The following is a 27782-nucleotide window of genomic DNA, read 5'->3' on the forward strand; positions in this document are numbered from 1 at the left end:
TTAGCCTTGAGGACCAGCTGAGCACCAGTCCCTGTAGTATACGGTCAAAGTTTTTCCGGGTAGTGCGGCGAGTTGTTTATGGCATTCTGTATTATTTTTGAGATTCAGTGCATAGTTCCATACTTCATAGTCACCTGAAATAAATAAAAAAATATTTTAAATAAGGGCATGACAGGCAGCTGACTGAGATCGGTATATGCCTTGCATATTAGCCCCGAGAGCGAACACAAGCGTCGCTGCGGTCGCCGGGCCCTGATTGGGTGAGGTGTACCGTGACGTCAGGGGGAGTACTCCGCTCCGCGATCTCGCATTGGCTCGCTTTCCACCGGTTTCCTGGTCTGGCGGTGTGTGCCGCAAGCTCTTCGAGGAGCTGGACTTCGTTTACCCGGTGTACAAGACGTTGAGTTAGGCCGATATTGACGTGCTTTCGTACATTTTATAAGCCTGCTCGTCCTTTTTACCTTTAAAATTGGGTTACAAATCCCGAAAGCTATCGGAGGAGGCAATTCCGCCGATGAACCTTCCCGCCCGTTCACACGACAGAAGGCAATCTTGCGAGGGGTCGGTGAAGCGGTGGCGCAAGTGTTTCAGACGCTGGAATTCTGTTCCTTGCCTGTTCATGATTTAGGACGATATTACATCCCGCTTTCAAGGCATTTGAAGTGGCATTTATATCATGGGCCTTTGGGTGTTCGGCAAATTAGCTCGCGACCCCGACTCTGTGCTTCCACTCTGCATGCGCTGGTTCGCAGATGTTTTAAAGGCCCTGCGTCTGATGATCTTGGAAGTGCTCGTGGAACAGGGCTGTTTTACATAACTGTAGCTTCTTCGTGAATTGATTATATAGTTTATACACGTATGCAGGAATATTTCTTAGAAGATGCACAATTACTGAAAATTAGTTTGTATGGTAGCAGCAAAAACGGCCGAATTGCCCCCAGGTGCCTGTATGATATGTATTGAACTGCCCAAAATATGCACAGCAATAGTGCTGTAATATGGAATGTTTATACTTTTTCCTGACATTCTTTATTCCAGCCTTGGGTATTAAAAAATACACGGTTTAGTCTGAATTGTCACTTCGAATTAAAAGAGACTGCTACAGGTCCCCAAAAACTTCCTCAGCCTTCAAACTCCCTTGAGCTGGACTCTCTGACAACAGAGCAAAAAAGGAGTAAAAGCAAGCATTCGAACGTCTGTCCAGTGGTAGATGCAGCGCTAGTAGCAGAGAATGTGGAACCTGCGAAGAGTGACAGTCTGCGTGAGAAAAGCTTCTGGGATTTTAGCTTCAGGACAATTCGATTTAAGTAAAATCTAAATTTAAGGCTTAAGGGACTAATAACGAGCTAGACACCTTAGCTTACGTTTGTTATACATTACTTGAGGGTTGATATAAACAAGTCCACAGATACCACCCGTGTAGTGCATTGAAATATTATCCGAATCCAGCAAAGGTCAAATGCGAGCAATGCATTTGGGTTGTCTTACTTGTGATTCTCTCCCCATGGCCCAGACTGTATTTAGCCGAAGCGAGCAGCATGCAGCTTTTCTGCTTTTGCTATCTTGTTTAAAAACAGAGATACAAAAGAAATAGTATACATAACCTGCCAATTCATTCAGACCATCATCAACATTTATTGCGCGAGACGTAAATCTATAGTGATGCTTCTGCAATTGTGGCCATATTTTTTTATTTTCATATACCAGCTGTGATTCGTGCGTTGCCTGCCCTGTCAACCATGCTTAAAATGTTGGTTGAAGGTCCGCCTGTAGCTACAGGCCATACCTGAATAAAGGCACATATAAACATTTACACTTCGTACAAAAACCACGCCCCAAAAAATTAAATAGAAACGAGCGCGCCGACAAGTAGCGTCGTCACAGCCTCCACAGGGCGAGCGGGGAGAGTCGGAGAAAAATTCTCTCCTCGCCGTGACGTCACCCCGGTTCGCCATAAGGGGGCGCCACGCGAACTTCTCGGGGCTAATACCGATCTCAGAAAATGCATTTTTAAAACATTTTAACGGTTCCCAGATTTGCCCTTCTTAAAACGGAAAGTAGCTCCGAAAAGGAATCAATATCCGTATAAATGTGCATTTGCAATCATTTACTCTATTTTTATGGCCATTACCTGAAAAAGAAACGACGATAAGAAGTGTGATTATTTCGGTTATTATGAGCTGCGAGGTTTAAATGACAATATGATATAAAAATTTCTATGTTCGTTGAAAAATAAAGTGAACTCATCTCATTTAAAAAAATGCCCCTGTTTTACGGGCACGTGAAAGACGTTCGGTATGAATGGGCGAACCAGCGTACGTTGATGGGCACGCACAGAGCCGAGATGGCGAGCCGATTTGTCGATATGCGAGTGCCCAAAAGAAAAATCGAACTCAGGATCCCAAGCTTGTGAGCCCGACGCTCAACCAGTCGTCAAGGGGGTAACTTGTAAAGCGATGGTTGTGAAATGCAATTACATTGTTATCGCCCACCGACACCAAAGAGTGCGCAAGCGAGTCTTCGACTTTGAATCCTGCTGCACAGGGGATCGTCATTGCGCAATGTGCAAAATAGCAGCGCCATTAGCGGTTCAGGTCCACCCTTGGAGTAGGAGCTGTTGACGTAAAGTTTATGTTTCGGTTACGCCAGGTTGTTAATCTGTCGTCTTCTGTCGTCTCCGCTCCATGGCGGAGCTCATGTCGTCGTGGATTGCTCCACACTTACGCGCTACACATGAGACGCAGCACAGCGGATAACGAAACAATTGCGATTTTGCGGGCACTGGGACTGAGCGAAAGCATTCCAACGGCGATGTCAAGTGAAAGCGTACGCCGAATGGCGCGCCAGCTTACTGCGTGCATTTGTTTGCAACCTCGGGAACAGACACTGAGACTATAGTACTCCAGTTTTAAAACATGCATGCTTCGCCGATCGCTATTTTTAATCAGGCTAATGCGATACACGACGAAACTCGCTGTACGACAATGCGTTCAAGCGCAAACATGCACCTCTTGCTACGTCGCTGTGAAAAATTGACCACGGGAACAAGCGTGTTATAAAGCTGGAGCACTAGTCTCAGTTGCTGTTCTCCATGTTACAGACAAATGCACGCAGTGTGATGGCACGGCGATCGGCTTACGTCGATCTGCGTTAAACTTCGCCGTTGCGGCGTTTTCGCTCGCTCCCCGCGCCAGCGAAATCGTAATTGTTTCGTTATTCGCTGTGTCTGATCTGTAGCGACGAGAAGAAAAGGGTACTTAGTGCATCGCACGTAAGTGTAGAGCAATCCACGATGACGTGAGTAATCGCGGTGCGTAGACGATAGCAGACAACAGATGCACAACCCGGCGAAACCAAAACTCCCCGTTGAAAGATTTTGCTACCAGAGTGGACCTGAACTGCTAGGGGCGTTGCTATTTTGCACATTGCCCATTGAACGCACTGATCTCCATGAGAGATCAGTGATTGAACGCAACTGCAAGGAGCTCGCGCTCGTGTCTGCAATTGTGCAGGGGTTTCACGGCAACTAAACTGCACAGTTTCGAAGGGGGTCTATGAATGAAGTAATATTCTTGCTGGTATCGCTCTGGTTTTTCACAATGCTTGCAAGAGAAAGAAGGAGTCTGAACAGAAGCGGTGGCCCACTGAGGTTCGTTGTGCCAATGAGGCGCCGGAACAGAGACGATAGCGTTAGGCTGGGGACAAAGAAGCAAGGTGGTCTAGTTCTGCTACGACCGAGAGCCGAGTTAGTGAACGAGGTTGGTTTCAATTTAATCGACGTAGCGGTGTCTTCACAGAAGAAACGTCGGAATGCTTTCGCATTTCGACGTAATCCCCAGCGAAGCACCACAATACGCAGACTTTTTTTTTAAATATTAATTATGTCAAAACCTGTAATGTTAAAACATAAAATAATGTGTTATGTTGAAACATTCTATTCAGACACTGAGTATCATAGTAAAGTGCATTGATTTACCTGAGCCCATGTAGTACAACAAAGCGCAGGTTTTGTAGTCCGTGTACTTCAAATCCATGGTCACTATCGTTTGTCCCTCTAGAAACGATAGCATCAGCACATGACGATAATTGATGAGCGCAGAAAGAAGACTAATTGAGGTGTCTCATCGTAATTAGCGAGGTACCGCTTTTCAATGCAATTTATGCCGGCATACGCAATCACTAACAAAATCCAAGCAACACGTCATGCTGACAGCGTACCACCTGCAAAAGCTAAAAGCTCGAGCCGAGAGATGATCTTTCACGGGTCAAAGAAACGAAAGAAGCATTGTACAGTAAAGTCGTTTGATGTGACCCCCCTAAAATAAACCCGTGGTACACATTAAGGAACTAAAAATAGAAACTGAAGTGTGGGGCATGTAAAAATTAACAATTTAAGGTGCGCATAACTGTATCAGACACGAAGGGCAGACACGATCTTTATCGGTGCCACGTCACTATAGATACACGTACACATGGTTGCCAGACTTCTACATGGTACGTCTTCCGTTCTTGAGAAAGAAAAAAAACAACAACTGATATATAAGAAACTAATTATAAAACACAACCAAAACGGTTTTAAAGAAAACATGCACTACACACGTCGAGACAAAGATTAGACACTCTGTTCAATTTTCGTCGTACACCAGTTTGGTTTGCGGTCTGCGTTGTCTTGAAATTCTTTTTAGTAGGGCATCTTGGAGCCGGATGTGGTACTAGCAACTCCAGCCTCCAGGTGCTGTACTGGCGGTGTCGGGCTGGCAAAATGTGCGTTGCTCCGTGTTCGAATCGAGAAAGTCTTCCGTTTCGCTGTCCGTGGCGTCAGTATCTAGTTGGAACGTCTCTTGTGTCCGTCGGGGATGCTGCCTGTTCCTACGAAATATAGGATTGTTTTCAGGTAAGACTTCAAAAGAACGCGGTGCAACCTTTGCTTTTGGCTCCCAAGTTCCAGCATTCTTGATCCTTACAATGTCACCATGGTGATGTTCACTCAGAGGAGTTCCGCTGCTTAGCTGTTTATGTTTCTTTATAACGTGATTTTTTCCATACAAGAGAAGTTGGACAATCCGCATCTTAAATTTATGTTTCTTTATAACGTGTTTTTCCATACAAGAGAAGTTGGGCAACCCGCATCTTAAATTTCTATTCATAAATAGTTCGCTCGGCGAGCGACCATTCTCAAGAGGTGTCGATCCATCATATAGAAGGGGCCCTAGCCACTTCTCTTTAGCAGCTGAATAGACATTGCTATATGTCTATTCAGCTGGTAAAGAGCTGAATAGCTGGCGTCAGCAGTAATAACTTTTCTTAAGCAGATACCTAAAACAAATGGCATCTTGCACGCGCGTTCGTCAACGCTTTATTTTGGTTATTCACTTCGAATGTTTAATATGGGAAAGGCATGCGCGTATGGCATGCACGTGGAACACCAATCCCTGCATTCTCCTTGATGCTATTGAACACAATTTGAACATAATTTTCAGCTAGACCATTTGAACGTGGGAATCTGGACCTGGAGGTTTTGTGTTCGAAGTCATAGAAGGACGCAAATGCTTTGAATTTGTGTGAAGAGAACTTCGGACAATTGTCAGAAGCGACTACCATCGGTATGCTGTATCTTGCGAATATAACTTTAAGTTTCTCAATAAACTTCGTGGCTGTCAGGTCTTCTCATTTTACAACTTCATGATAATTGGAGTAAGCATCAAATGCTTACTTTCCTATGAATACGACTTTCCTGCAAACTCAAATAAAGTTTCCACACGACTCTGTTGAAGTTCTAGGTTTTCTCGCATCATTAAAGGTTCACGCTCTCGTGCGTAAGCATAGCGTTGGCAAGTTGAGCATCTTGGCAAGTTGAGCATCTTGGCAAGTTGAGCACCTTGGCGTTGGCAAGTCGAGCAAGTTAGCCCAGGCCAAAATATAAGTTTGTGTACTTTAGCTTTACATTTTGTCATTCCTTGATGTCTGTCATGCAAACGTGTTAGCATTTCTACACGCAAGCCTTTGTGGTACTATACCACTATATTTCCTTTGAAGACAATTCCTTCTATTACTGTTAGATCCGACTCAAATGACTTGAAAACTTTTTCGACAGGCAGGTTCTTGGTAATTACCTTAATTATCTGTTGCAATAGTGTATATTTTGCGGTTTCCTCGGACAACCTCGTCAGAGTCGCTGCTAACACTAAGTCACACAGAACACTGGTTGCATGAACCGCGACGTCAGCAGTGGCGTTTTTCGACCCTTTATTGACGGGTGCTCCTGACAGCATGTTAGCCACTAACAGTTTCTTGCCTGAAGAGAACTGCACTGTAAAATTGTATTTTAGAACACGAATAACAAATCTCTGAAATTTGGTGGCATCTCGCCTATGGATTTCTTACAGAGAGCTAAGAGTGGCTGGCGACCAGTTTCGATCGTTATTTTCATACGATAGACAAACTGGCGGAATTTTTCACAGCCAACTACTATTCCCAATGCCTCTTTTTTTTTTTTATTTGAGAATAGCGCGATTCGACTTCTGTTAAAACCCTTGACGAGTATGCAGTAGACAATATGCGAAACTGCCTGGTGGTCTGGCAGCACTGTGCACGCGGCCATCTTGGCAGCGTCAAGTATTTTGAGTTTCGGTTTCTCAGCATTCCCAGGGCATAAACGCTCTGCCGCTAAGTGCGATACGGAAACTTTATTGTTTTGTGACTTCCGGTCACCCAACATGGACAAAGGACTAGGCCGTCATGCTTTCCATCTCTGAGGACACTTTCAATTCTTTTTTCGATGCGAATACGCATGAAGCCGTACGTTTAGCGGTAGACCGCTCCACGCCAATACATGCGACTCAAGGTTAGATATTTTGTTTTTAGTTGTTACTGGCGAAAGTGGTTTTTGGTGGAAATCCCTGTGTTCTTCTGGAGGAAACTGTGGCCTGGGCAGTATTTTTTAGGCGTCGCAAAGAGCTCAGATTGGTTTCAAATGGTATTGACCTCAACACAGTTGACGGATGTTGCGCTATTAATGAAGATTTGTTCAACCCTGGCAGAATGACTGCATTGACTTTCTCATAAGGAGGAGGGGCATACCCTCCTCTCCGTACCTTAATTCCCCTCCTCCTCAAGAGCTGCGCATTAATTCGGCGTTACAGGGGATTGTAAACGTCTTTCATTTTTTTGATGAAGTGGCAGCCATTTGAAAAGTACATATGGTATTTTCAAGCTTCTTAAGTTGTTGCTTTCTGAGTTAGGCTGGGTATACATATTTACCAAAATAGTTTATTGCTCCCAGCTGGCGCAGGACTGCTGTTTTGTCTTCACGTGCGGTCATAAAAGTTAGACTGCTGATAAGGCTCGGATTAGGCTCGATACCCTCCTGTGCGGATGCAATGCAAAAGAGTAGTCTTAGAAATGTGTACCTTCCAAATGGTGTTCCGAACGTAAATACATTTTACGTATCCTCATTCAAGGGAATTTTGTGTAGCCCTACCTTCACATCTAATGTTGTGAAAAATTGAGCTCCTGCTAGCTCGTCCTCAATATCCTTCTTTCGACGCAATTGATAATGTTCTCTTTTCAACTGTGCATTAGCGCGTCGAGGGTTTAGGCATACCCTTAAAGTTCCTTCTTTCTTTTCTTTCTTATAACCAACAGACTTACCCAATCTGATGCCGTGTTTTACCATCCTTTGAGGTTTGTCCTTTAGAGGTTCGCGTAAGGCTAGAGGTACACACTTGACCGGCTGCACGCTCGGTTGATCATTTTCTTGAAGGACCATGTGGTAGCGGCGGCCCACGCAACCAGTATACCTGAGAGGACGCTTGCGAATTCTTGGGGTACGTAGTTGTTCTCAGTTTCCACTCCTCCCACGCGCGTAACCAGTCCGAAGGCCTCCGATGATTGTAGCCCCAGAGTTTGGCGCCAATGTTTCGCAACAAAATCTTTTCCGATTTTTTTTCCAGCTGTTTTATAACGCTTCCGTCGTAGTTTCGTAATGTCGTGCGCATTGGGCGAAGCTTGTTCGTTCGAAAGAGTTTCTGGTAAAGCGAATACGAAATCAGGTTCGCCTGGGTTCCGGTGTCCACCTTATTAGCCTGACGGCTGAACGCGATCCGGAGCCTCGGACCACGGATGCAATATATATGATATGATATATTTATTTTAGGTTAGGAGAGCCCTTCATACCTTGAAAGTCTGCGGTGCCGCTTCTTGATATTGGTGGCTCTTTCGTGAGCAGACGCTTGCATGCAAGATGTCAAAGTCATCCGATGGAGTAATAATAATTGGGGTTGTGGGGATATTTATACAGCGTGTTGGTCTGCCATTAAAGTTGCGACGAGTCACACGCTGTAGATGAGCAATTTAGCCAGTGCAGTACAACCGCTAGCCTGAGGTCTTTAACGTGCACCACGCAGTAGCGATACACGACCGCACGCCGGTACGATGCTCATCCAGATCGAAACGGGCAGGGCCCACTCGAACCCAGGATCCCTGGGTTCTGCAGCGCGAGCTTTCGCTCCACGCGCGTCGAGCTGGGTGTGCGCTTTAGCCCACACTCTTAGAAAAAAGGGTATGGATAGCCCTCCCTTAGGGGAGGAACGGTCTTGTAACCTATGTTCCTTTAGAAAGGGAGAAACGTTCGTCCCTGAAGCAAGGGAGCAAAGTTCCCCCGTCGCTTGCATCTCAATATGGCGGCCCCGAATCGAGCAAATCGAGCCCAATAAGGCTTGACGAGGACGCTACGTCTCTTGTACGGGACGAGAGCAGCAGCAAATAAAAGCGTAACACGAGCTTTCCGCAAACTGTGTTTATTTCCGAAGCCAGATTTCCCCCCACAGGTACAGAAACTTGCGTTTCGAAAGCAGTTACTCTCTCGTCGACAGCACTGCGATGTTAAACGGAGACAGCCGATACCCAGTTACTTCGCGCACTTTGCGTCTTACCTTTGGTGTTCCTCAAGTCACAATTCCTTCCGCATATCCCAGAGAAGGGCAAACTCAATCCGCGAAACCAAAAGCCGCTCTCGAAAGAACAAGCTCGAAGCCGCTTTTTATCGCCGTGGCGTGAAAAGTAAAATCGCTAGCCACCAGATGGCGGGGTCAAGCAGAGTAATTGCAAGTAGCTAGGCTAGGTGGCGCTAGGTACCGCCCAATTCATGTTCCACAAAAAAAGAATTTGCTCTTCTTAGGCCACTACTGCGCTCGGGGATCCTCTACTATACACGGTATACACACATTACAAGCATCAGGTGAACATACATGGAGCACATACACGGCACACACAAAGGTCGACACAACGGAACACTACAATAACCCGAACACTACACCCGTGCTCTGCGTTTCCGTCTTTTATACTGGTAGTTTTGAACGCACAGAACTTTTCGGTGACTCCCTAAGCAATAAAAAATATTCGCAGCATGTTAATTTTTTCTTAGCAATCTCATACCTCTGAGAGTATTTTGAATGGCTCAGGGGATTAATCTCTTATTAAAAAGTAAACGCTTGATCATGCCGTAATTATTTGAAAGCCAATAAATCAAGCCGCTCCAATGCGGTTCGAAGCCATGAGTTTGTTTCCCCACACGGCACGCCGTAGCCTGTATTTCTATTGGTTTTTCTATTTGTGATGTTCGCGCAAAGCTGCAATTGCCGTCTTGAATTAATCTCTGTAGAGCGGATATTCACTCAGCTGGAAGTGATACTTCACGGGCTAAGAAATCGCTTTTCGATCAACTTGAATGCAGTCAAAGCCGCGACTTGCGGCAGGTGTTAAGTGTACGGAGCTACGCCGTGGCGAGCCCGAAAACTTCTAGCGCCCATCCCAGCGCGCCACTTGGAGGGCAGTTTCTCCAGGAACCGTAGTATATTTAAACAGCAATATAAAGGGTAGCTTTTTTTTTTTTTTTTTTTTTTTCGATTTTACCTACTATTGTTTTTTTAATGCCGAAATTCCATACTGTAAATATACGTCCTTTCCGTCACAATTTCGTACTGTTCAGTCCTTGCCCCAGAGCGCAATCGCTCTCGGGGTCGAGACACTTGAGCCTCCCTATAGGTCGAGACAATTCCCACAGTCACATTGGCCACTGTACGACAGCGATAGGAGCTTCTACAGTTCCGACCAGCGTTCCAACATGACCATCCGCACGTTGATCGATTGCACGTAATCCCTCAAGTGGTATTAAACTTTTTAATGTAAAGCGGAATGTCAACCTGCGACACCCCGCCCCCTCAGATCACGGCCCGACCAACGGCATCATGCAATGCCTGACAGTTTACGTCATCTCATCTTGTTGTTGCACCATTGATACGCGAACACACGGTCACATCGGCGATAACTCCAGTCTTCTGTTTACAACCCACAACACTGCCATCACGATGTTGCAGCTATGTTGCTGACACGCACAAATACAGAACCACGTTGAACGCCGGTTGCACTCGGCATCGGAAAACAGAACCGAACACGGGACGGAAGGCACACAGGCAGCCGGCAGCAAAACCTGCCTGTCTTGGACGCAGTTCTTGCGGTTTCCATAACGTCGAAAACGTCGACACAGTTCCGCGTGGTTTCGCTACTGTAGTTCCGCGCCGCGCGAGTCCCGCAATCCCCGCATTCCGGAGACGGCCATCCCCCAGTGTACGTGACGCTGCTGGCACTGCTCCGGAACTTCGCTGTTTCTAGCGGCTTCGTTTGCTCGTTTGATAAAATTAGTGGTAAAAACGTCAATGCAACCGAAATGTTCTGCACGTTTGGACTAGAAGACTGAATTACAGGCGGCCTTCGCTGCCACTGAATTTTAATCAACTCGACATTAATTTATAAAACAACGTGCGCGACGTGCTCGAAAAACGAAACCGAAAGAAGATGAGTCGGGAGGGCGAAAGCTTTCTCCCGTCTGCCTGGAGAAGGAGAAAAACGTCTCGTTCTTCCCTTCTTCTCGTGTCCGCTTGGGGCGCGTCAGTAGACGCGCCGTTGCTACTTTTTTCCTCCATTTTTTCTTAGAGTGCACTCAACCACCGATCCCCCCTATCCGATGGAGTCCCTGCCGAGATACTGCAGTGTAGCGTTCAGCTGCTCTCGCAGTGATTGTTCGGTTCGAAGAGGTCGCGACTCTGTCGTTCCAAGCTGTTGACTGTCCTGGCGCGAGGAATCTCTGTCTCGCTCTTCCTCAGTTTTTTTCTTGCTGCTTGTGGATGCAGCAACTCTGCTGTCTGAATCTCCTCCAGTTTCCTTCTAGGTTCCCCGTGAGACGTAGTTTTGGCGGTGGTTTCAGACTGTCCATCTTCCATAACACACGGGAGTAGGTTCCTTGAGAACCTTCGGCGTTCGATATCGACTGCGCCATATATCAGACGCGAATGAGAGACACGACCAGCATGTCCAGTAACAGTCGTAGTTCTCAATAGGTACCACGTCACATAGATGCTCGTGCACATAGTTACTAGATTGTTACAATGTGCAATGACCACTCATATTATGCCGCAGTTAGTGTTTTATTAGCTTCCAATTTATTTTCACATTTAAGTAAAAACCTACAATTCAACATGTTATAGTGCACAAGGCAATACTAAATTTACTGTATAACTATGTTTTGATCAGAAAATTTGAGGCAATTTTTGACAGCTACAGAGTTTATTGTAAAGCACCTAACTTTTTTACCGTTTAAAAGAAAAACGGTTAAAATATATACAGGGTGTTTTTTTTTTCCTTAACAGATTTGTGTAAAAAAAGCCGTGAAAGTTACACTTATGAGGTTTGTGCACGTGAGTAATACGGCCAGGGGGACATAGTATAGGGGACTAATCGTAATGATGAGTCGGCTAATTAATAAAAATTCTTTAATTAACTTTGTAAATAATGAAAATAGACATATGGTTCCAATTAGATACTTGCTCAGCGTCATCGAAGACCACTAAACCAGTACTTTTCAGAAAGACTTTGAGCGCGTGAGAAGCGTAGTAGTGTACTAAAGTTACCACTTGTAGAGCAGGTACAAGGCAGGGCTAGATAAGAGACGGAAAAATCGCGCGGGCGCATTACTGAAACCGCTCTTGCGATTGCAGTAAGGCGCTCCACGAGTGGTAACTTTAGTGCACTACTACGCTTTTCACGCGCTCAAAGTCTTTCTAAAAATGACTGATTTAGTGGTTTTTGATGACGTTCAGCAAGTTTCTAATTGGAACCATATGTCTATTTTCATTAACTAAAAAGTAATTAACAAATTTTACTTAATTAGCCAACTGGTCGTTACGATTAGCCCCCAATACTATGTCCCCCTGGCCGTATAACTCAATTGCACCAACCGCACAAGTGTAACAAAACTTTTAAGTAAAAAAAAAAAAAAGAAAACCCGGTTTATGTACATACAGGCAGTGGCGGATCCAAGGGAGGGGCGGGGGGCCGACGGGGGCGGCCGCCCCCCCCCCCCCCCCCCCCAAAACAAATTCGACCCCCCCCCCCCTCCCCCCTTCTCGGAGGGCAATTTGCCACTAATGGACCCCCGGTGCAAAAAAAAAAAAAAGGAGAATAGTATTCTTACAAATTTTCCGCCCCCCCCCCCCTCCCCCCAAAATGGAGTTCTGGATCCGCCCCTACATACATGGTGTCCCACATAACTAGCACCACATTTTACGAACAAACGGAACGCTCTGCGAGGGTGAAAGAAACTCTGTGCTGTTAGGAATAGTTTTGGGAAACGCAAAATTGTTTTAGTGCGCCCAGTTATTTAGAGAATTAAGACTAATTAGCTATTTTTTTTAATTATTCGTTGAAGAGCCGAGGTGTGGAATTGGAAGGTTGTAGAGCGCCATTGAGAAGCACTCAATTAACTCGTTTCCTGCATGATACACATTGCGCGCTTCTTTTTATTAGCCTAAAAAGAAAGTCCACGGAACATTTAAAAAAAAAAAATACACGTGACAACGCGCCGGCGCGTCGCGTTTGCAGCGCTCTCAGACGTGTTCTAAAGGAACGAAGTCTGCCTTATCGCTGGCGCTCTGCCCGAGACAGGGCTTTGCGGCAGGAGGTGCTCGCGCTTATCTACGGGGACTAAAGGCCCGTTCACACTCTTGCAACCGAGTACGACCGAGAGAGACCAGACCGGTTTTTAAGCCTCTTGCGATCTCTTAGGACCGGATGCACTGCAGCGGAGCTGGTCCTAAGAAGTTGCAAAAGGCTTAAAAACCGGTCTGGTCTCTCTCGGTCGTACTCGGTTGCAAGAGTGTGAACGGCGCTTTAAGCGCGAAACAGATGTACGACGATACCGTCCGATCCGACGTCCGACCGCGCAATACGACGGTCGGTGGCGAGGGTTTTCAACGCTCTCCGATGCTACGAAAACCCTCTCACCCCCAAGGTCGTTCCGGCAGTCCGCACGTCGGATCGGAAGGTTTCGTCGTACATGTGTTTCCCGCTTAACCCCAACACGAAGCTCTGTCTCGGAAAGCGCGCCAGCGATAAGGTGGACTTCGTTCCTTCAGAACACGTCTGAGAGCGCTGCAAGCGCTACGCACGGGCGCGTTGTCACGTGTATCTTTTTTTTTTTTTTTTATATATATTTCGTGGGCTTTTTTTTAGGTTAATAAAAAGAAACGCGCAAAGTGTATCATAAAGGAAACACCTTAATTGGGTGTTTCTCAATGAGCTCTACAACTTTCCAATGCACAGTCCGGTTATTAAACAAGTAATTTAAAAATAGCTAAGTAACTAAATAACTAAGCGCACTAACAATATTGTGCAGTTTCCCAAAACGCTTCGTAACAACATACAGGTGGGTTCACTCACGCAGAGCGCTGCGTCTTTTTTGTAAAGTTTAATGCAAGCCATCTGGGACACCATATATATATATAGATATGTTTGTGTTTTCAGGTGCCCATTGTAGTCGTTTGTTATCTACACCTAAACTTATCAGCCTATGGTAGAACATGCCATGGCTTACTTTGGGGTCCATCATAATGATTAACTTTCATCGAGCTTTTCACAGAAGATCCTGGCGTTTCTTCAAGTACTAGTTTAACCTTTTTCTCGACCCTATAATAATAATAAAAAAAGACGAGTGTTACAATGAACTGAATATTGTAGCATAGAAGGAGAGCACCTTTTTTGTTTTATTGAGATATCAAACTTGGCTTTGTATGTTTAAGTTAGAGTTTCCCGGAAACAGGCAACACAGCGAAGAACGCCCACAACGAAGCAACAACTGCATTTAGAGCATATGAGACATTACGCAAATAGCAAAAATAAATATGTAGATTGCTAGGGCCTCTGAAATAAATTACCTGTTAGTCTCCATTTACTCAACTTGTCTCGTGAACAAATTTATAGCTGCATGTCAGGAAAATATGCTATGAACATGTCACGGGTGTGATTGACTATCCTATAACTAAAGGTCTGCAATGTTCGCAAACCATCGATAAAGGTGCCATGTTTGACAGGTTTGGTTAAAAACACGTAACGCAATTAACAAACAATATTATTTAGGGCAACTTACACTTACATATAAATTTTTTTAAATAAATTAGTGGACTCCTTATATTATTACTGAAGTTATTTATTACCAAACGCGGTCACACCAGCAGTGCGCGTAAATGCACCTGTTCAGCCCTTTATGATCTACAATTTTCTTTTGTTTCCCGAGATTTACTTTATAGGCGAAAGTATACGCAATAAAATAGCCAATGACATTAAAAAATATCAAGTGAATTGTATATTTCGACCAGTCACTGCAGTTGCATCTTATCTAAAATCACCCAGAGAACAATCGGTAGCGCCGCGGCTTGAAAAAGAAAACCCGGCTCATTGCGGAACCACTTTTATTGTGAAAGAATTATTAATAATGTCTTTATTTTACTTAAAAAAAAAACAACATATGTACAAAAGTGCTGGCAAAGCAAAGTTGTTCTCTCTTCCCACTGCACTACCCACTTCGATGCTCGGCGGTCACGGCAGTTGATTGGCAAAGCGAAGGGCTCATTATGAGTGAAACCCTATCAAAGTTATCTTAAGCATGAAGCTATTGATTTGTTCGAATAACAAATTCTGCAAGATAAAGTTTGAACACAGTGTCTTACTGTCTTACACCAGTTATTTTCTAGGAAAAACTGCTACGGGGCTCGATCGTTACATACAGGTTTAAGTTATACAAAGCAGATACGCCCAAAAAGGCCATTATTAAAAAAGAAAAAGTGCAAGAGAACTTCAAATTGCGGTTGAACTTGGGACCTATTGATTCCCAGCCAGATACTATGCTAATTAAGATAAGCAGAGTTCTTTTTCTTTAGTTAAGCATGGCGGGGGCGTGGAGACAGCTGACAGTAGGTTTATATATAGACAAACATGTACACCCGAGAGCGATATGGAGGTGAACAGCCCTCTTGTTGTTTTTGACGCTCCTGCAAGTTTTGAAACAAGCTCTGTTCCAGAAGAGGGCTAGAACGCAAAGTTTAGACCCCCAAGCCACGTACCATTTGAGACGCTGAGAGTTAATACAGCTTTAGGGAGCCGTAAAACAGACAAGAAACCATGTAAGGCGTTCACCTTTGTATTACCGGCGGGTGTACACTAGCTTGATCACGCTGCGAAACCCCGGGGGACGCAGAGTGTGTGGAGCTACCATACACTATGAAGTGTTTGGTTGCTCTATAGCACCGCGCTTACGTCAACCCCACTCCCCATCACGCACAGACACCGCACAGGCTCATTCCTAATGACCGACGGTTTGAACTTTCTCCAGCGCTATCATAAATATCACACACTTTGTGCGTGCTCAACAGATTTTGTGCCCCCCGGTTTTTGTCATCAAATTGAAGCTAGTTTTTTTTTTTTTCTTATGGTCTAGATTATTCTAATAGAATAATCTAGATAATAATGGACACACCACCCTGTGTGTGGCAGTTTTGTGTGAAAAAGGGTAGGTGGTAATGAGACGTAGGGTGGCCATGCGTATATTGCCAACCTCCGTCTAAAATGGTTTGCAACGCAAACATATAGTGCTGATATTTTTATCCCATATTTAATCGCATCTAGTTAAAAGAGGTAATGATTTTGAGAAACTCACGCATGCGCTTCTTCGCTAGGTTCATACAGCCTCTTCGCGTATAGATCAATAGTTACTATGAACCATCTTCCGCATATAGGTAGAGGGTTTTTTGGTAGGATTTTATCTTCCGTAAATGTACCTTCGTAGAGGAAATAGCTTGTGGCACGTTGTAAAAGCTGTGAAAAGAAACAAAAATTTACTGATCTTATCAAAGCACATAATTGGCAGGATTAAAAGTGGTTTCGTGACTATGTTTTGACTTTATAAAAAAAAAAAAATAAAAAAAAAAGAATGTCCTTGTGTGTGTTTTTTTTTGTTTTTTTTTTCTCAATCAAGAGAACAAAAATAAAGCTCGAGAGTACATTCTTTGAGCGGGTTAATTTTTCGGCCATTAAACGTTTTACGGCACCTCAGATTACGTTTCAAAACGTGTATCTTCAATGCTTTGTCTTAATAAAAAAAAAAAAAAATAAAAAAAACGGCGTTGAGAGCACAGGGATCATTCCTGGGTTCGACTGCCGCCTCGTCTTGTCCCTACCTGGACAAGCACCTTACGGTTTCACCTTTTGTCCCAGTCGCCCTGACAGTTTGAGTAGTATTGTCTTAGCAGCCTATTATGAAAGCTAATTTTTAGCATGACCCCTGAAGCAGGCGCTGGGACGTTTGGAGAAGGAAACGTGCAGGCCTTGTCTTCTATGTGGCTGCCTTAGCAGCCTATTAATGGGAGCCTTAGCAGCCTATTAATGGGAGCTCATTTTGAGCATGACCACTGAAGCAGCCGATGAGAAGTTTAGAGGAGGAAACGCGCAGGCCTTGTCTTCTATGCAGCAGCCTATTAATGGGAGCTCATTTTGAGCATGACCACCGAAGCAGGCGAGGGGACGTTTGGAGGAGGAAACGTGCAGGCCTTGTGTTCTATGTGGTATTGCCTTAGCAGCCTATTAATGGGAGCTCGTTTTGAGCATGACCACTGAAGCAGCCGATGAGAAGTTTAGAGGAGGAAACGCGCAGGCCTTGTCTTCTATGTGGTATTGCCTTAGCAGCAGGGAGCTCATTTTGAGCATGACCACCGAAGCAGGCGAGGGGACGTTTGGAGGAGGAAACGTGCAGGCCTTGTCTTCTATGTGGTTTTTGCCTTAGCAGCCTATTAATGGAAGCTCATTTTGAGCATGACCACCGAAGCAGGCGAGGGGACATTCGGAGGAGGAAACGTGCAGGCCTTGTCTTCTATGTGGTATTGCCTTAGCAGCCTATTAATGGGAGCTCATTTTGAGCATGACCACTGAAGCAGCCGATGAGAAGTTTAGAGGAGGAAACGCGCAGGCCTTGTCTTCTATGCAGCAGCCTATTAATGGGAGCTCATTTTGAGCATGACCACCGAAGCAGGCGAGGGGACGTTTGGAGGAGGAAACGTGCAGGCCTTGTGTTCTATGTGGTATTGCCTTAGCAGCCTATTAATGGGAGCTCGTTTTGAGCATGACCACTGAAGCAGCCGATGAGACGTTTAGAGGAGAAAACGCGCAGGCCTTGTCTTCTATGTGGTATTGCCTTAGCAGCAGGGAGCTCATTTTGAGCATGACCACCGAAGCAGGCGAGGGGACGTTTGGAGGAGGAAACGTGCAGGCCTTGTCTTCTATGTGGTTTTTGCCTTAGCAGCCTATTAATGGGAGCTCATTTTGAGCATGACTACTGAAGCACCCGATGAGAAGTTTAGAGGAGGAAACGCGCAGGCCTTGTGTTCTATGTGGTATTGCCTTAGCAGCCTATTAATGGGAGCTCGTTTTGAGCATGATCACTGAAGCAGCCGATGAGACGTTTAGAGGAGAAAACGTGCAGGCCTTGTCTTCTATGTGGTATTGCCTTAGCAGCCTATTAATGGGAGCTCATTTCGAGAATGACCACTCAAGCAGCCGATGAGACGTCTAGGGGAGGAAACGCGCCGGCCTTGTCTTCTATGTGGTATTTATTACCTTAGCAGCCTATTAATGGGAGCTCATTTTGAGCATGACCACTGAAGCAGCCGATGAGAAGTTTAGAGGAGGAAACGCGCCGGCCTTGTCTTCTATATGGTATTACCTTAGCAGCCTATTAATGGGAGCTCATTTTGAGCATGACCACCGAAGCAGGCGAGGGGACGTTTGGAGGAGGAAACGTGCAGGCCTTGTGTTCTATGTGGTATTGCCTTAGCAGCCTATTAATGGGAGCTCATTTTGAGAATGACCACTCAAGCAGCCGATGAGACGTCTAGGGGAGGAAACGCGCCGGCCTTGTCTTCTATGTGGTATTTATTACCTTAGCAGCCTATTAATGGGAGCTCATTTTGAGCATGACCACTGAAGCAGCCGATGAGAAGTTTAGAGGAGGAAACGCGCCGGCCTTGTCTTCTATATGGTATTACCTTAGCAGCCTATTAATGGGAGCTCATTTTGAGCATGACCACCGAAGCAGGCGAGGGGACGTTTGGAGGAGGAAACGTGCAGGCCTTGTGTTCTATGTGGTATTGCCTTAGCAGCCTATTAATGGGAGCTCATTTTGAGCATGACCACCGAAGCAGCCGATGAGACGTTTGGAGGAGGAAACGTGCAGGCCTTGTGTTCTATGTGGTATTACCTTAGCAGCCTATTAATGGGAGCTCATTTTGAGCATGACCACCGAAGCAGCCGATGAGACGTTTAGGGGAGGAAACGCGCCGGCCTTGTCTTCTATGTGGTATTACCTTAGCAGCCTATTAATGGGAGCTCATTTTGAGCATGACCACCGAAGCAGGCGAGGGGACGTTTGGAGGAGGAAACGTGCAGGCCTTGTGTTCTATGTGGTATTGCCTTAGCAGCCTATTAATGGGAGATCATTTTGAGCATGACCACCGAAGCAGGCGAGGGGACGTTTGAAGGAGGAAACGTGCAGGCCTTGTGTTCTATGTGGTATTACCTTAGCAGCCTATTAATGGGAGCTCATTTTGAGCATGACCACCGAAGCAGGCGAGGGGACGTTTGGAGGAGGAAACGTGCAGGCCTTGTGTTATATGTGGTATTGCCTTAGCAGCCTATTAATGGGAGCTCATTTTGAGCATGACCACCGAAGCAGGCGAGGGGACGTTTGGAGGAGGAAACGTGCAGGCCTTGTGTTCTATGTGGTATTGCCTTAGCAGCCTATTAATGAGAGCTCATTTTGAGCATGACCACCGAAGCAGGCGAGGGGACGTTTGGAGGAGGAAACGTGCAGGCCTTGTGTTCTATGTGGTATTGCCTTAGCAGCCTATTAATGGGAGCTCATTTCGAGCATGACCACCGAAGCAGGCGAGGGGACGTTTGGAGGAGGAAACGTGCAGGCCTTGTCTTCTATGTGGTATTGTCTTAGCAGCCTATTAATGGGAGCTCATTTTGAGCATGACCACTGAAGCAGCCGATGAGAAGTTTAGAGGAGGAAACGCGCAGGCCTTGTCTTCTATGTGGTATTGCCATAGCAGCCTATTAATGGGAGCTGATTTTGAGCATGACCACCGAAGCAGGCAAGGGGACATTTGGAGGAGGAAACGTGCAGGCCTTGTCTTCTATGTGGTATTGCCTTAGCAGCCTATTAATGGGAGCTCATTTTGAGCATGACCACTCAAGCACCCGATGAGACGTTTAGAGGAGGAAACGTGCAGGCCTTGTCTTCTATGTGGTATTGCCTTAGCAGCCTATTAAAGGGGTACTCCACCGATTTTTTGAGCTACCTCAACTAACTATATTTTCGGACTCCCCGGCCTTTACTCTCTCCGGTATGCTATTTAGAATCGCGAAATTCATAATAGTTATTGCGAAATCGGCAAATGAAAATGATGCAAAAACCAACATTCAAATATACGCGCGCTTTTCAGGGCCGTGACGTCAGTGGCAGGCAGGCTTGCCAGTCGAGCAAGCAGCCAAAAAATAGAATATGCCAATCATTTGTTCCGTGCTGGAGCGCGGGTACTGCAGCGAGCTTCCCAAGCATTCATTTGACACCATGAAACTGCTTCGAATCAGTTTAAAACGAAATCTACAGCCCAAAGAGTGAACCCCTGCCTTCCACTGACGTCACTTTTTCATTGTTGCCAGTAGAGACTTCGAGCTTGAAAAACACGGTGAGGACCAAAACTGTAAATTCAATAACTTCGCGAAAAAACAATATTTTGACCTAATATTTGGGATACTATTTTCGCGATGTTTGTTGGTTAGTTTAGCAAAATTTCAAGCAAATCGGAGACAATGAAAAAATCGGTGGAGTAGCGCTTTAATGGGAGCTCATTTTGAGCATGACCACTGAAGCAGCCGATGAGACGTTTAGATGAGGAAACGCGTAGGCCTTATCTTCTATGTGGTATTGCCTTAGCAGCAGGGAGCTCATTTTGAGCATGACCACCGAAGCAGGCGCTGGGACGTTTGGAGGAGGAAACGCGCAGGCCTTGTCTTCTAGGTTGTACTGCCTTAGCAGCCTATTAATTGGAGCTCATTTTGAGAATGACCACTCAAGCAGCCGATGAGACGTTTAGAGGAGAAAACGCGCAGGCCTTGTCTTCTATGTGGTATTACCTTAGCAGCCTATTAATGGGAGCTCATTTTGAGAATGACCACTCAAGCAGGCGATGGGACGTTCAGAGGAGGAAACGTGCAGGTTTTGTCTTCTATACTTCATTCCAGCTTTGGTCTGAGGGCGGCCGATGTTATGAGCCGAAGGGCCAATCAAACAGCGCAAAAAGCACAGCGTCATGGCGTGCTCTCTGCGTTTGATAGGACTAGCCGGCGGAGGAGCGCGTACAGAGAGGCGGCGAATACCGGCTGGTTTTATCAACTGCAGAAAGCACGCCATGACGCTGTGCCTCTTTTGCTGTTTGATTGGCCCTTCGGCTCATAACATCGGCCACGCTCGGACCGAAACTGAAACGAAGTATATATGGTATTGCCTTAGCAACCTATTAATGGGAGCTCATTTTGAGCATGACCACTGAAGCAGGGGATGGGACGTTTAGAGGAGGAAACGTGCAGGCCTTGTCTTCTATGTGGTATTGCCTTAGCAGCCTATTAATGGGAGCTCATTTTGAGCATGACCATTGAAGCAGGGGATGGGACGTTTAGAGGAGGAAACGTGCAGGCTTTGTCTTCTATGTGGTATTGCCTTAGCAGCCTATTAATGGGAGCTCATTTTGAGCATGACCACTGAAGCAGGCGAGGGGACGTTTGGAGGAGGAAACGCGCAGGCCTTGTCTTCTATGTGGTATTTATTGCCTTAGGAACCTATTAATGGGAGCTCATTTTGAGCATGACCACTGAAGCAGGCGCTGGGACGTTTGGAGGAGGAAACGCGCAGGCCTTGTCTTCTATGTGGTATTTATTGCCTTAGGAACCTATTAATGGGAGCTCATTTTGAGCATGACCACTGAAGCAGGCGCTGGGACGTTTGGAGGAGGAAACGCGCAGGCCTTGTATTCTGAGTACTATTGTCTTAGCAGCCTATTATGAAAGCTCATTTTTAGCATGACCACTGAAGCAGGCGCTGGGACGTTTGGAGGAGGAAACCTGCAGGCCTTGTATTCTGAGTAGTATTGTCTTAGCAGCCTATTATGAAAGCTAATTTTTAGCATGACCACTGAAGCAGCCGATGAGACGTTTAGAGGAGGAAACGCGCAGGCCTTGTCTTCTATGTGGTATTGCCTTAGCAGCCTATTAATAGGAGCTCATTTTGAGCATGACCACCGAAGCAGGCGAGGGGACGTTTAGAGGTAGAAACGTGCGGGCCTTGTCTTCTATGTGGTATTGCCTTAGCAGCCTATTAATGGGAGCTCATTTTGAGCATGACCACTGAAGCAGCCGATGGGACGTTTAGAGGAGGAAACGTGCAGGCCTTGTCTTTTATGTGGTACTGCCTTAGCAGCCTATTAATGGGAGCTCATTTTGAGCATGACCACTGAAGCAGCCGATGAGACGTTTAGAGGACGAAACGCGCAGGCCTTGTCTTCTATGTGGCATTGCCTTAGCAGCCTATTAATGGGAGCTCATTTTGAGCATGACCACAGAAGCAGGCGAGGGGGCGTTTGGAGGAGGAAACTTGCAGGCCTTGTATTCTGAGTAGTATTGTCTTAGCAGCCTATTATAAAAGCTCATTTTTAGCATGACCACTGAAGCAGGCGCTGAGACGTTTGGAGGAGGAAACGCGCAGGACTTGTCTTCTAGGTTGCACTGCCTTAGCAGCCTATTAATTGGAGCTCATTTTGAGAATGACCACTCAAGCAGCCGATGAGACGTTTAGGGGAGGAAACGCGCAGGCCTTGTCTTTTATGTGGTATTGCCTTAGCAGACTATTAATGGGAGCTCATTTTGAGCATGACCACCGAAGCAGGCGAGGGGACGTTTGGAGGAGGAAACGCGCAGGCCTTGTCTTTTATGTGGTACTGCCTTAGCAGCCTATTAATGGGAGCTCATTTTGAGCATGACCACTGAAGCAGCCGATGAGACGTTTAGAGGACGAAACGCGCAGGCCTTGTCTTCTATGTGGTGTTGCCTTAGCAGCCTATTAATGGGAGCTCATTTTGAGCATGACCACCGAAGCAGGCGAGGGGACGTTTGGAGGAGGAAACGTGCAGGTCTTGTCTTCTAAGTGGTATTGCCTTAGTAGCCTATTATGAAAGCTCAGTTTGAGCATGACCACAGAAGCAGGGGATGGGACGTTTAGAGGAGGAAACGTGCAGGTCTTGTCTCCTATGTGGTATTGCCTTAGCAGCCTATTAATGTGAGCTCATTTTGAGCATGACCACCGAAGCAGGCGAGGGGACGTTTGGAGGAGGAAACGGGCAGGTCTTGTCTTCTAAGTGGTATTGCCTTAGTAGCCTATTATGAAAGCTCAGTTTGAGCATGACCACAGAAGCAGGGGATGGGACGTTTAGAGGAGGAAACGTGCAGGCCTTGTCTTCTATGTGGTATTGCCTTAGCAGCCTATTAATGGGAGCTCATTTTGAGCATGACCACCGAAGCAGGCGAGGGGACGTTTGGAGGAGGAAACGTGCAGGTCTTATCTTCTAAGTGGTATTGCCTTAGTAGCCTATTATGAAAGCTCAGTTTGAGCATGACCACAGAAGCAGGGGATGGGACGTTTAGAGGAGGAAACGTGCAGGTCTTGTCTTTTAGGTGGTATTGCCTTAGCAGCCTATTAACGGGAGCTCATTTTGAGCATGACCACTGAAGCAGGCGATGGAACGTTTAGAGTAGGAAATGCGCAAGCCTTGTCTTTTAGGTGGTATTGCTTTAGCAGCCTATTAATGGGAGCTCATTTTGAGCATGACCACTGAAGCAGGTGATGAGACGTTTGGAGGAAGAAACGCGCAGGCCTTGTCTTCTAGGTGGTATTGTCTTAGCAGCCTATTAATGGAAGCTCATTTCGAGCATGACCACTGAAGCAGGCGATGGGACGTTTAGAGGAGGAAACGCGCAGGGCCTTGTGTTCTATGTGATATTGCGTCACCCTGGAAAACGCGGGAAATTTCAACGGTGGTTTTTGCATCACCTTAATCATCCGCTTTCACAATAGCTATTTTGAAATCAGAGATAACGAAGAGCATGCCGATAGTAGTAAGGCCTGAGTATTCCAGAAATATGTTCAATTTGGGTAGTTAAAAATGGTATACTGCCTTTAATTAGAATCACCTTCTGCCGGGCAGAAAACCGGTTCCCAGTTTCCTTCTCTCACTTCCTTCTCACCGTCTTCTCTCCTCCTTTCCCCACAGGAGCGGGTCTCCGCAACACCTCTTAGAAGACAAGGCCGTAGTGCTCTTCTCGTGACGTCGCAAAGGAAGGCCATCGGGGGCGCGCGTCGAAGCGAAGGCAACACGCGTAGATCGACCGTCGTAACGTGCTTTTAATCACATACGCGTGTCTTATTAGCTAAAATGAAACGTGCACGTATTAACGGGGCTATAAAACATTTGATTACACGGGCAAAATATTACACCGCTAAATAATCGATACAAAATGGCACGAGGTATGCGTATAAGACGTCTATAGAAAAATGTGATTGTTTTAAGTAAAAAAACATTGAGTCACGCAATTATTGCTGTAGAAATGCATATTTTATATAGAAATACTTCGACAAAATGGCCAGACACGCAGTGATTGGACACAGCAAAACAGATCGCAGTTAAAAATCAGGTAGGCGTAGTCAACGCGGACACGGCTAGACAAGTTTCCTTTGCGATCATGTAAGCGATGTTATCGCGTGCAGTCACTTAATTCTTGCAGTATACCCCGGCCACGTGGAAAAATTAATGTAATTTCAATAGAATGACATATGAGGTCGACAAACTAGGTTGTGACGCTCGTATAATCACTCAAGACGGCGATCTGATTAAATCCCATATCATTTAATGAAAATATATTAACTTTTCCGTGTCGCAGGGGTACTAAACTGATTATTTACAATCAACTAATATTCTCCCTATGGGCTCGAGCTGCGTCAGAATAAAATATAACTTATTTTGTATACAATAATACTATTACATTATTACAGTCAAGATTATAGTATAAACGCGGTAAAGGGAATAAAATAACATTAGTATAAATAAACACATCAGCACAAACAACGCACTTTCAATAATCACACACAATTGTTATTCACTTTCCAGTGAAAACTAGAATATTACCACGCATATTTACAAATCTCAACGCAACTGCACAGGGGTAACGACGAAGAACGAGATTCCGTTCTATCACAAGATTAAAAAAAAAAAAAAAAAAAGACTGTAGCACTCTATTTACGTCTTACATGACCAAGGAAGCCAGCAAATAAGTTGTTTCTCACCTGTCGATCGTATCCATACGTCCCGCAATATTCGTCACGAAAACATTTGAGCACGAACTCCAAGAAATCTCTCTCTTCGTCGAGAGAGAGGTCTATCGATAATCGACCAGTGTCATAGTTGACTAGTTGCCACACATGTCACTTACACCGTAGCAGGACTTGTTCCGTGAATCCGCGTAAATGCCATAGTATATCAAACGAACGCACAAACAAAACAAAAAATCTACCCGAGACTGCGGTGACGACAATAAAACGACGTGAAGAAGGGTCGAAAGAACCGCACACGAGAGCAGTGGCACCAGTGCGGGACGAAGGCTTAACGTTGTCGACCCATCTCTTGCTCGTGTGCGCTCCCTGCGGCGATGACTGGATTTTTTTTCCGGTTCCCTTCCCTTCTGAAATCTCTCAGCGTTCCTTTTCAGTCAGTCAGCAGCTCACTCACAACGTAAATTTACCAAAATCGGAGCCCGTATGAGGGAAGAAAATGTTGCACCGAGCCCGTTCATTCGAAAAGTCTAGAGAACTGCGGGACTGCAGTGGTCCCGCGGTTACGGGGATAATCATAAATATAAATTTGGTACTTTCAACCTTGGTAACGCGTTGTATATTACGTTTATAATATATATATAATAAATAATACAAGACTGCGCTTCTAAAACGTATGTTACTGTCGGATAAACGCGTACTAACAAACCACGTGACCTGAGGAAGCAGACGACGCAGCCAGGGTAAAGAGAACCAGAGTGGGCGCCTCTTCTCGACGTGGCCTCCCTTCTCCGGCCGCTGTGACGTCACGACTCGGTGCGCTACGGCCCTAGTTTTTAAGAGGTGTTGGTCTCCGCCTGCGGATGATCTCTGCCTGGGGATGGGCTCACCGCAGAAAGAAACAGGATCTCCCTCGCTCTCGAACGAAAAGAGTAAATTGAGGGAGAGTTTCCTTCTTTCTGCTTGTTGGTCGGCATTTAAGTGTAACAAATTAGAATGAACTAAAACAGTAAACATAACCTTACCGCAGATATATCTAGGCTCCGCATTTTCCGGTTTTAGGCGAAAAACACCGATAAACATCTGCCGGTGACGAAAATACAAAATCGGTTAAAACCGGAACACACCGGTGCTTGAATATTTCTGCCCTGATTAAAAGCGAAAAACACCAGTCGTTGAATGGTTCCGCCTTAGTGACTACTATTTTCTTCGAAACTCCTCTCTCGCAGAGGTTCGTCAAGCGTGTTATCTCGTGGATCCTGCAGTCTTGCAGTGCCTATTCAGAGGTCGCTGTAGTTCTTGGAAGACACTGTCAACATGAGTGCGGTCCAGGGCCCTGCAGGAACCTTGCAGAACGCGCCTCTTTGCCTGGGGATGGGCAGAGAGTTTGGCCATTCGTTGGGAAGTATAGGAGACAAATGAGGAGGCGCCATTGGCCGAAAGCGGGCTGGGCGTGTTACAGGGCGTCTTCAGAAATTCGAATGTGACCAACCAGAGGCCGGAAATAATACCCTGGCGGTGGTCGCGAGAAACAAACCTGATAACTGCATTGGAGTAACTCTCGATGGCTGAAAATATGGTACACGTGATGTTTCAATCACACTCATCCAAAATGATGGTGGAAGGGTGCGACTAGCGGAACGATCGACATAATCCGTACGCCGAGCGCCGGGAATCTGCTTTCCGAGCGGTCACACTCTGTGCAAGCCAAACAGAGTTGAGTGGCGCATTCGTTTCTTAGATCTGTCTGCATGATCATGATGGAAACATCACGTGAACCCCATTTTCAGCCACGAAGGGTTACTACATTTAACTTTTTTCGCTTATTAAAACGACCAAATTTGTTTCTCGCTACCACCGCTAGGGGAATCTTTTCGGCTTCTGGTTGGCCAAGAGAGCATGCCAAGCCCACTTTCTGCGTCCGGACTCTGGTGCACGCCCTGGCTCTGCCCGCGCCTCCCATTGACCAAACTCTCCCTATATACGGCTCTGGGGATGGGTTTCCGGGGCTACGGGTTCGGTTTGATGTCACCCTGTCTTCGGTTCGCTAGAACTACCATAATGGTAGTTCTAGCGTAGAAGATGCTCTCGAAATCCTGCCCCTTCCCCATTAAAACGCAGATTCCGTACGGCTTTACTCAAGTTTCGATAACAAAAACTGAACTAAGAAACAGATTGAAGCGGTGCGGATTTTTGCCGATCCTAAAACTAAAGTTAATGCTGCGTATAAAAAAAAAAAGATCAACATTTGACGTGCCCATTGAGCTTCTTCAAAATAATGAACCTCAGTTACTCTCACCGAAATACGCCGGCGTTTAAAAATAAATAAACATCAATAATCATCTGTTAATTTGTTTTCATCGATAAACACTGGACAATACACACCTTAGATAAATCGTATGTCCCACTGGGAGAAGAATCACCGGCCTTGCAAATTAATACCATGCAAAATCCGACAAACAGCGGAGTTATTTTCCAGCCTGTCGCCAACATTTCTGCAAAGGAAGCGCAGCTTGAAAGCGCCGGTCGAAGGGGTGCTCTGCATATGCATATATATACAGCAGCCTCATGGAAACCGGAAATAAGTTCATAAAAAAAAAAGTTATAGCTATCTCGTGTATTGCGAGATTCCCAGCGTCGCAGTTCAGCGACAGGAGTACATGTTCAAGATAACATCTGTTGTTCTGTATGTGCGCTTTGTTGTGAAAAAAACTCTAAATTCGTTGGACGTTTGTTGAAACTTGAATAGAACACAAGGGTTTCCACGTCAAATCTTACAATGATGGTTCGGATCATATTTTATTATATTTATGTAGAAAAAAAAACATATGTGAAAGCCATGTTCTTGGGAGAAGCATTCAGCTTTATTTGAACGTCGTAGCTAATTTCGAAACTCGAAGCGTAGAGATTGCCAATGTTTTTCTATGGTAATTTGCACAGCCGTCTTTTTCATATAGAAATA

The 27782-nt window shown here is 45.6% G+C and overlaps 1 protein-coding gene across 1 annotated transcript; it reads right to left on the reverse strand.

Annotated features, from left to right (window-relative positions):
• Positions 1-27313, reverse strand: LOC120844402. The gene is made up of 5 exons (XM_040216193.1): positions 27206-27313; positions 16046-16203; positions 13928-14019; positions 3977-4054; positions 1-134 (listed from the first exon to the last, which is right to left on the reverse strand). Exons 1-5 carry the CDS (start codon positions 27311-27313, stop codon positions 1-3), a joined length of 570 nt encoding a protein of 189 aa, XP_040072127.1.
• Positions 27314-27782: the final 469 nt, after the last annotated feature.

Source organism: Ixodes scapularis, unplaced genomic scaffold, assembly GCF_016920785.2.
Source record: "Ixodes scapularis isolate PalLabHiFi unplaced genomic scaffold, ASM1692078v2 PGA_scaffold11__112_contigs__length_91849675, whole genome shotgun sequence".
NCBI lineage: Eukaryota > Metazoa > Arthropoda > Arachnida > Ixodida > Ixodidae > Ixodes > Ixodes scapularis.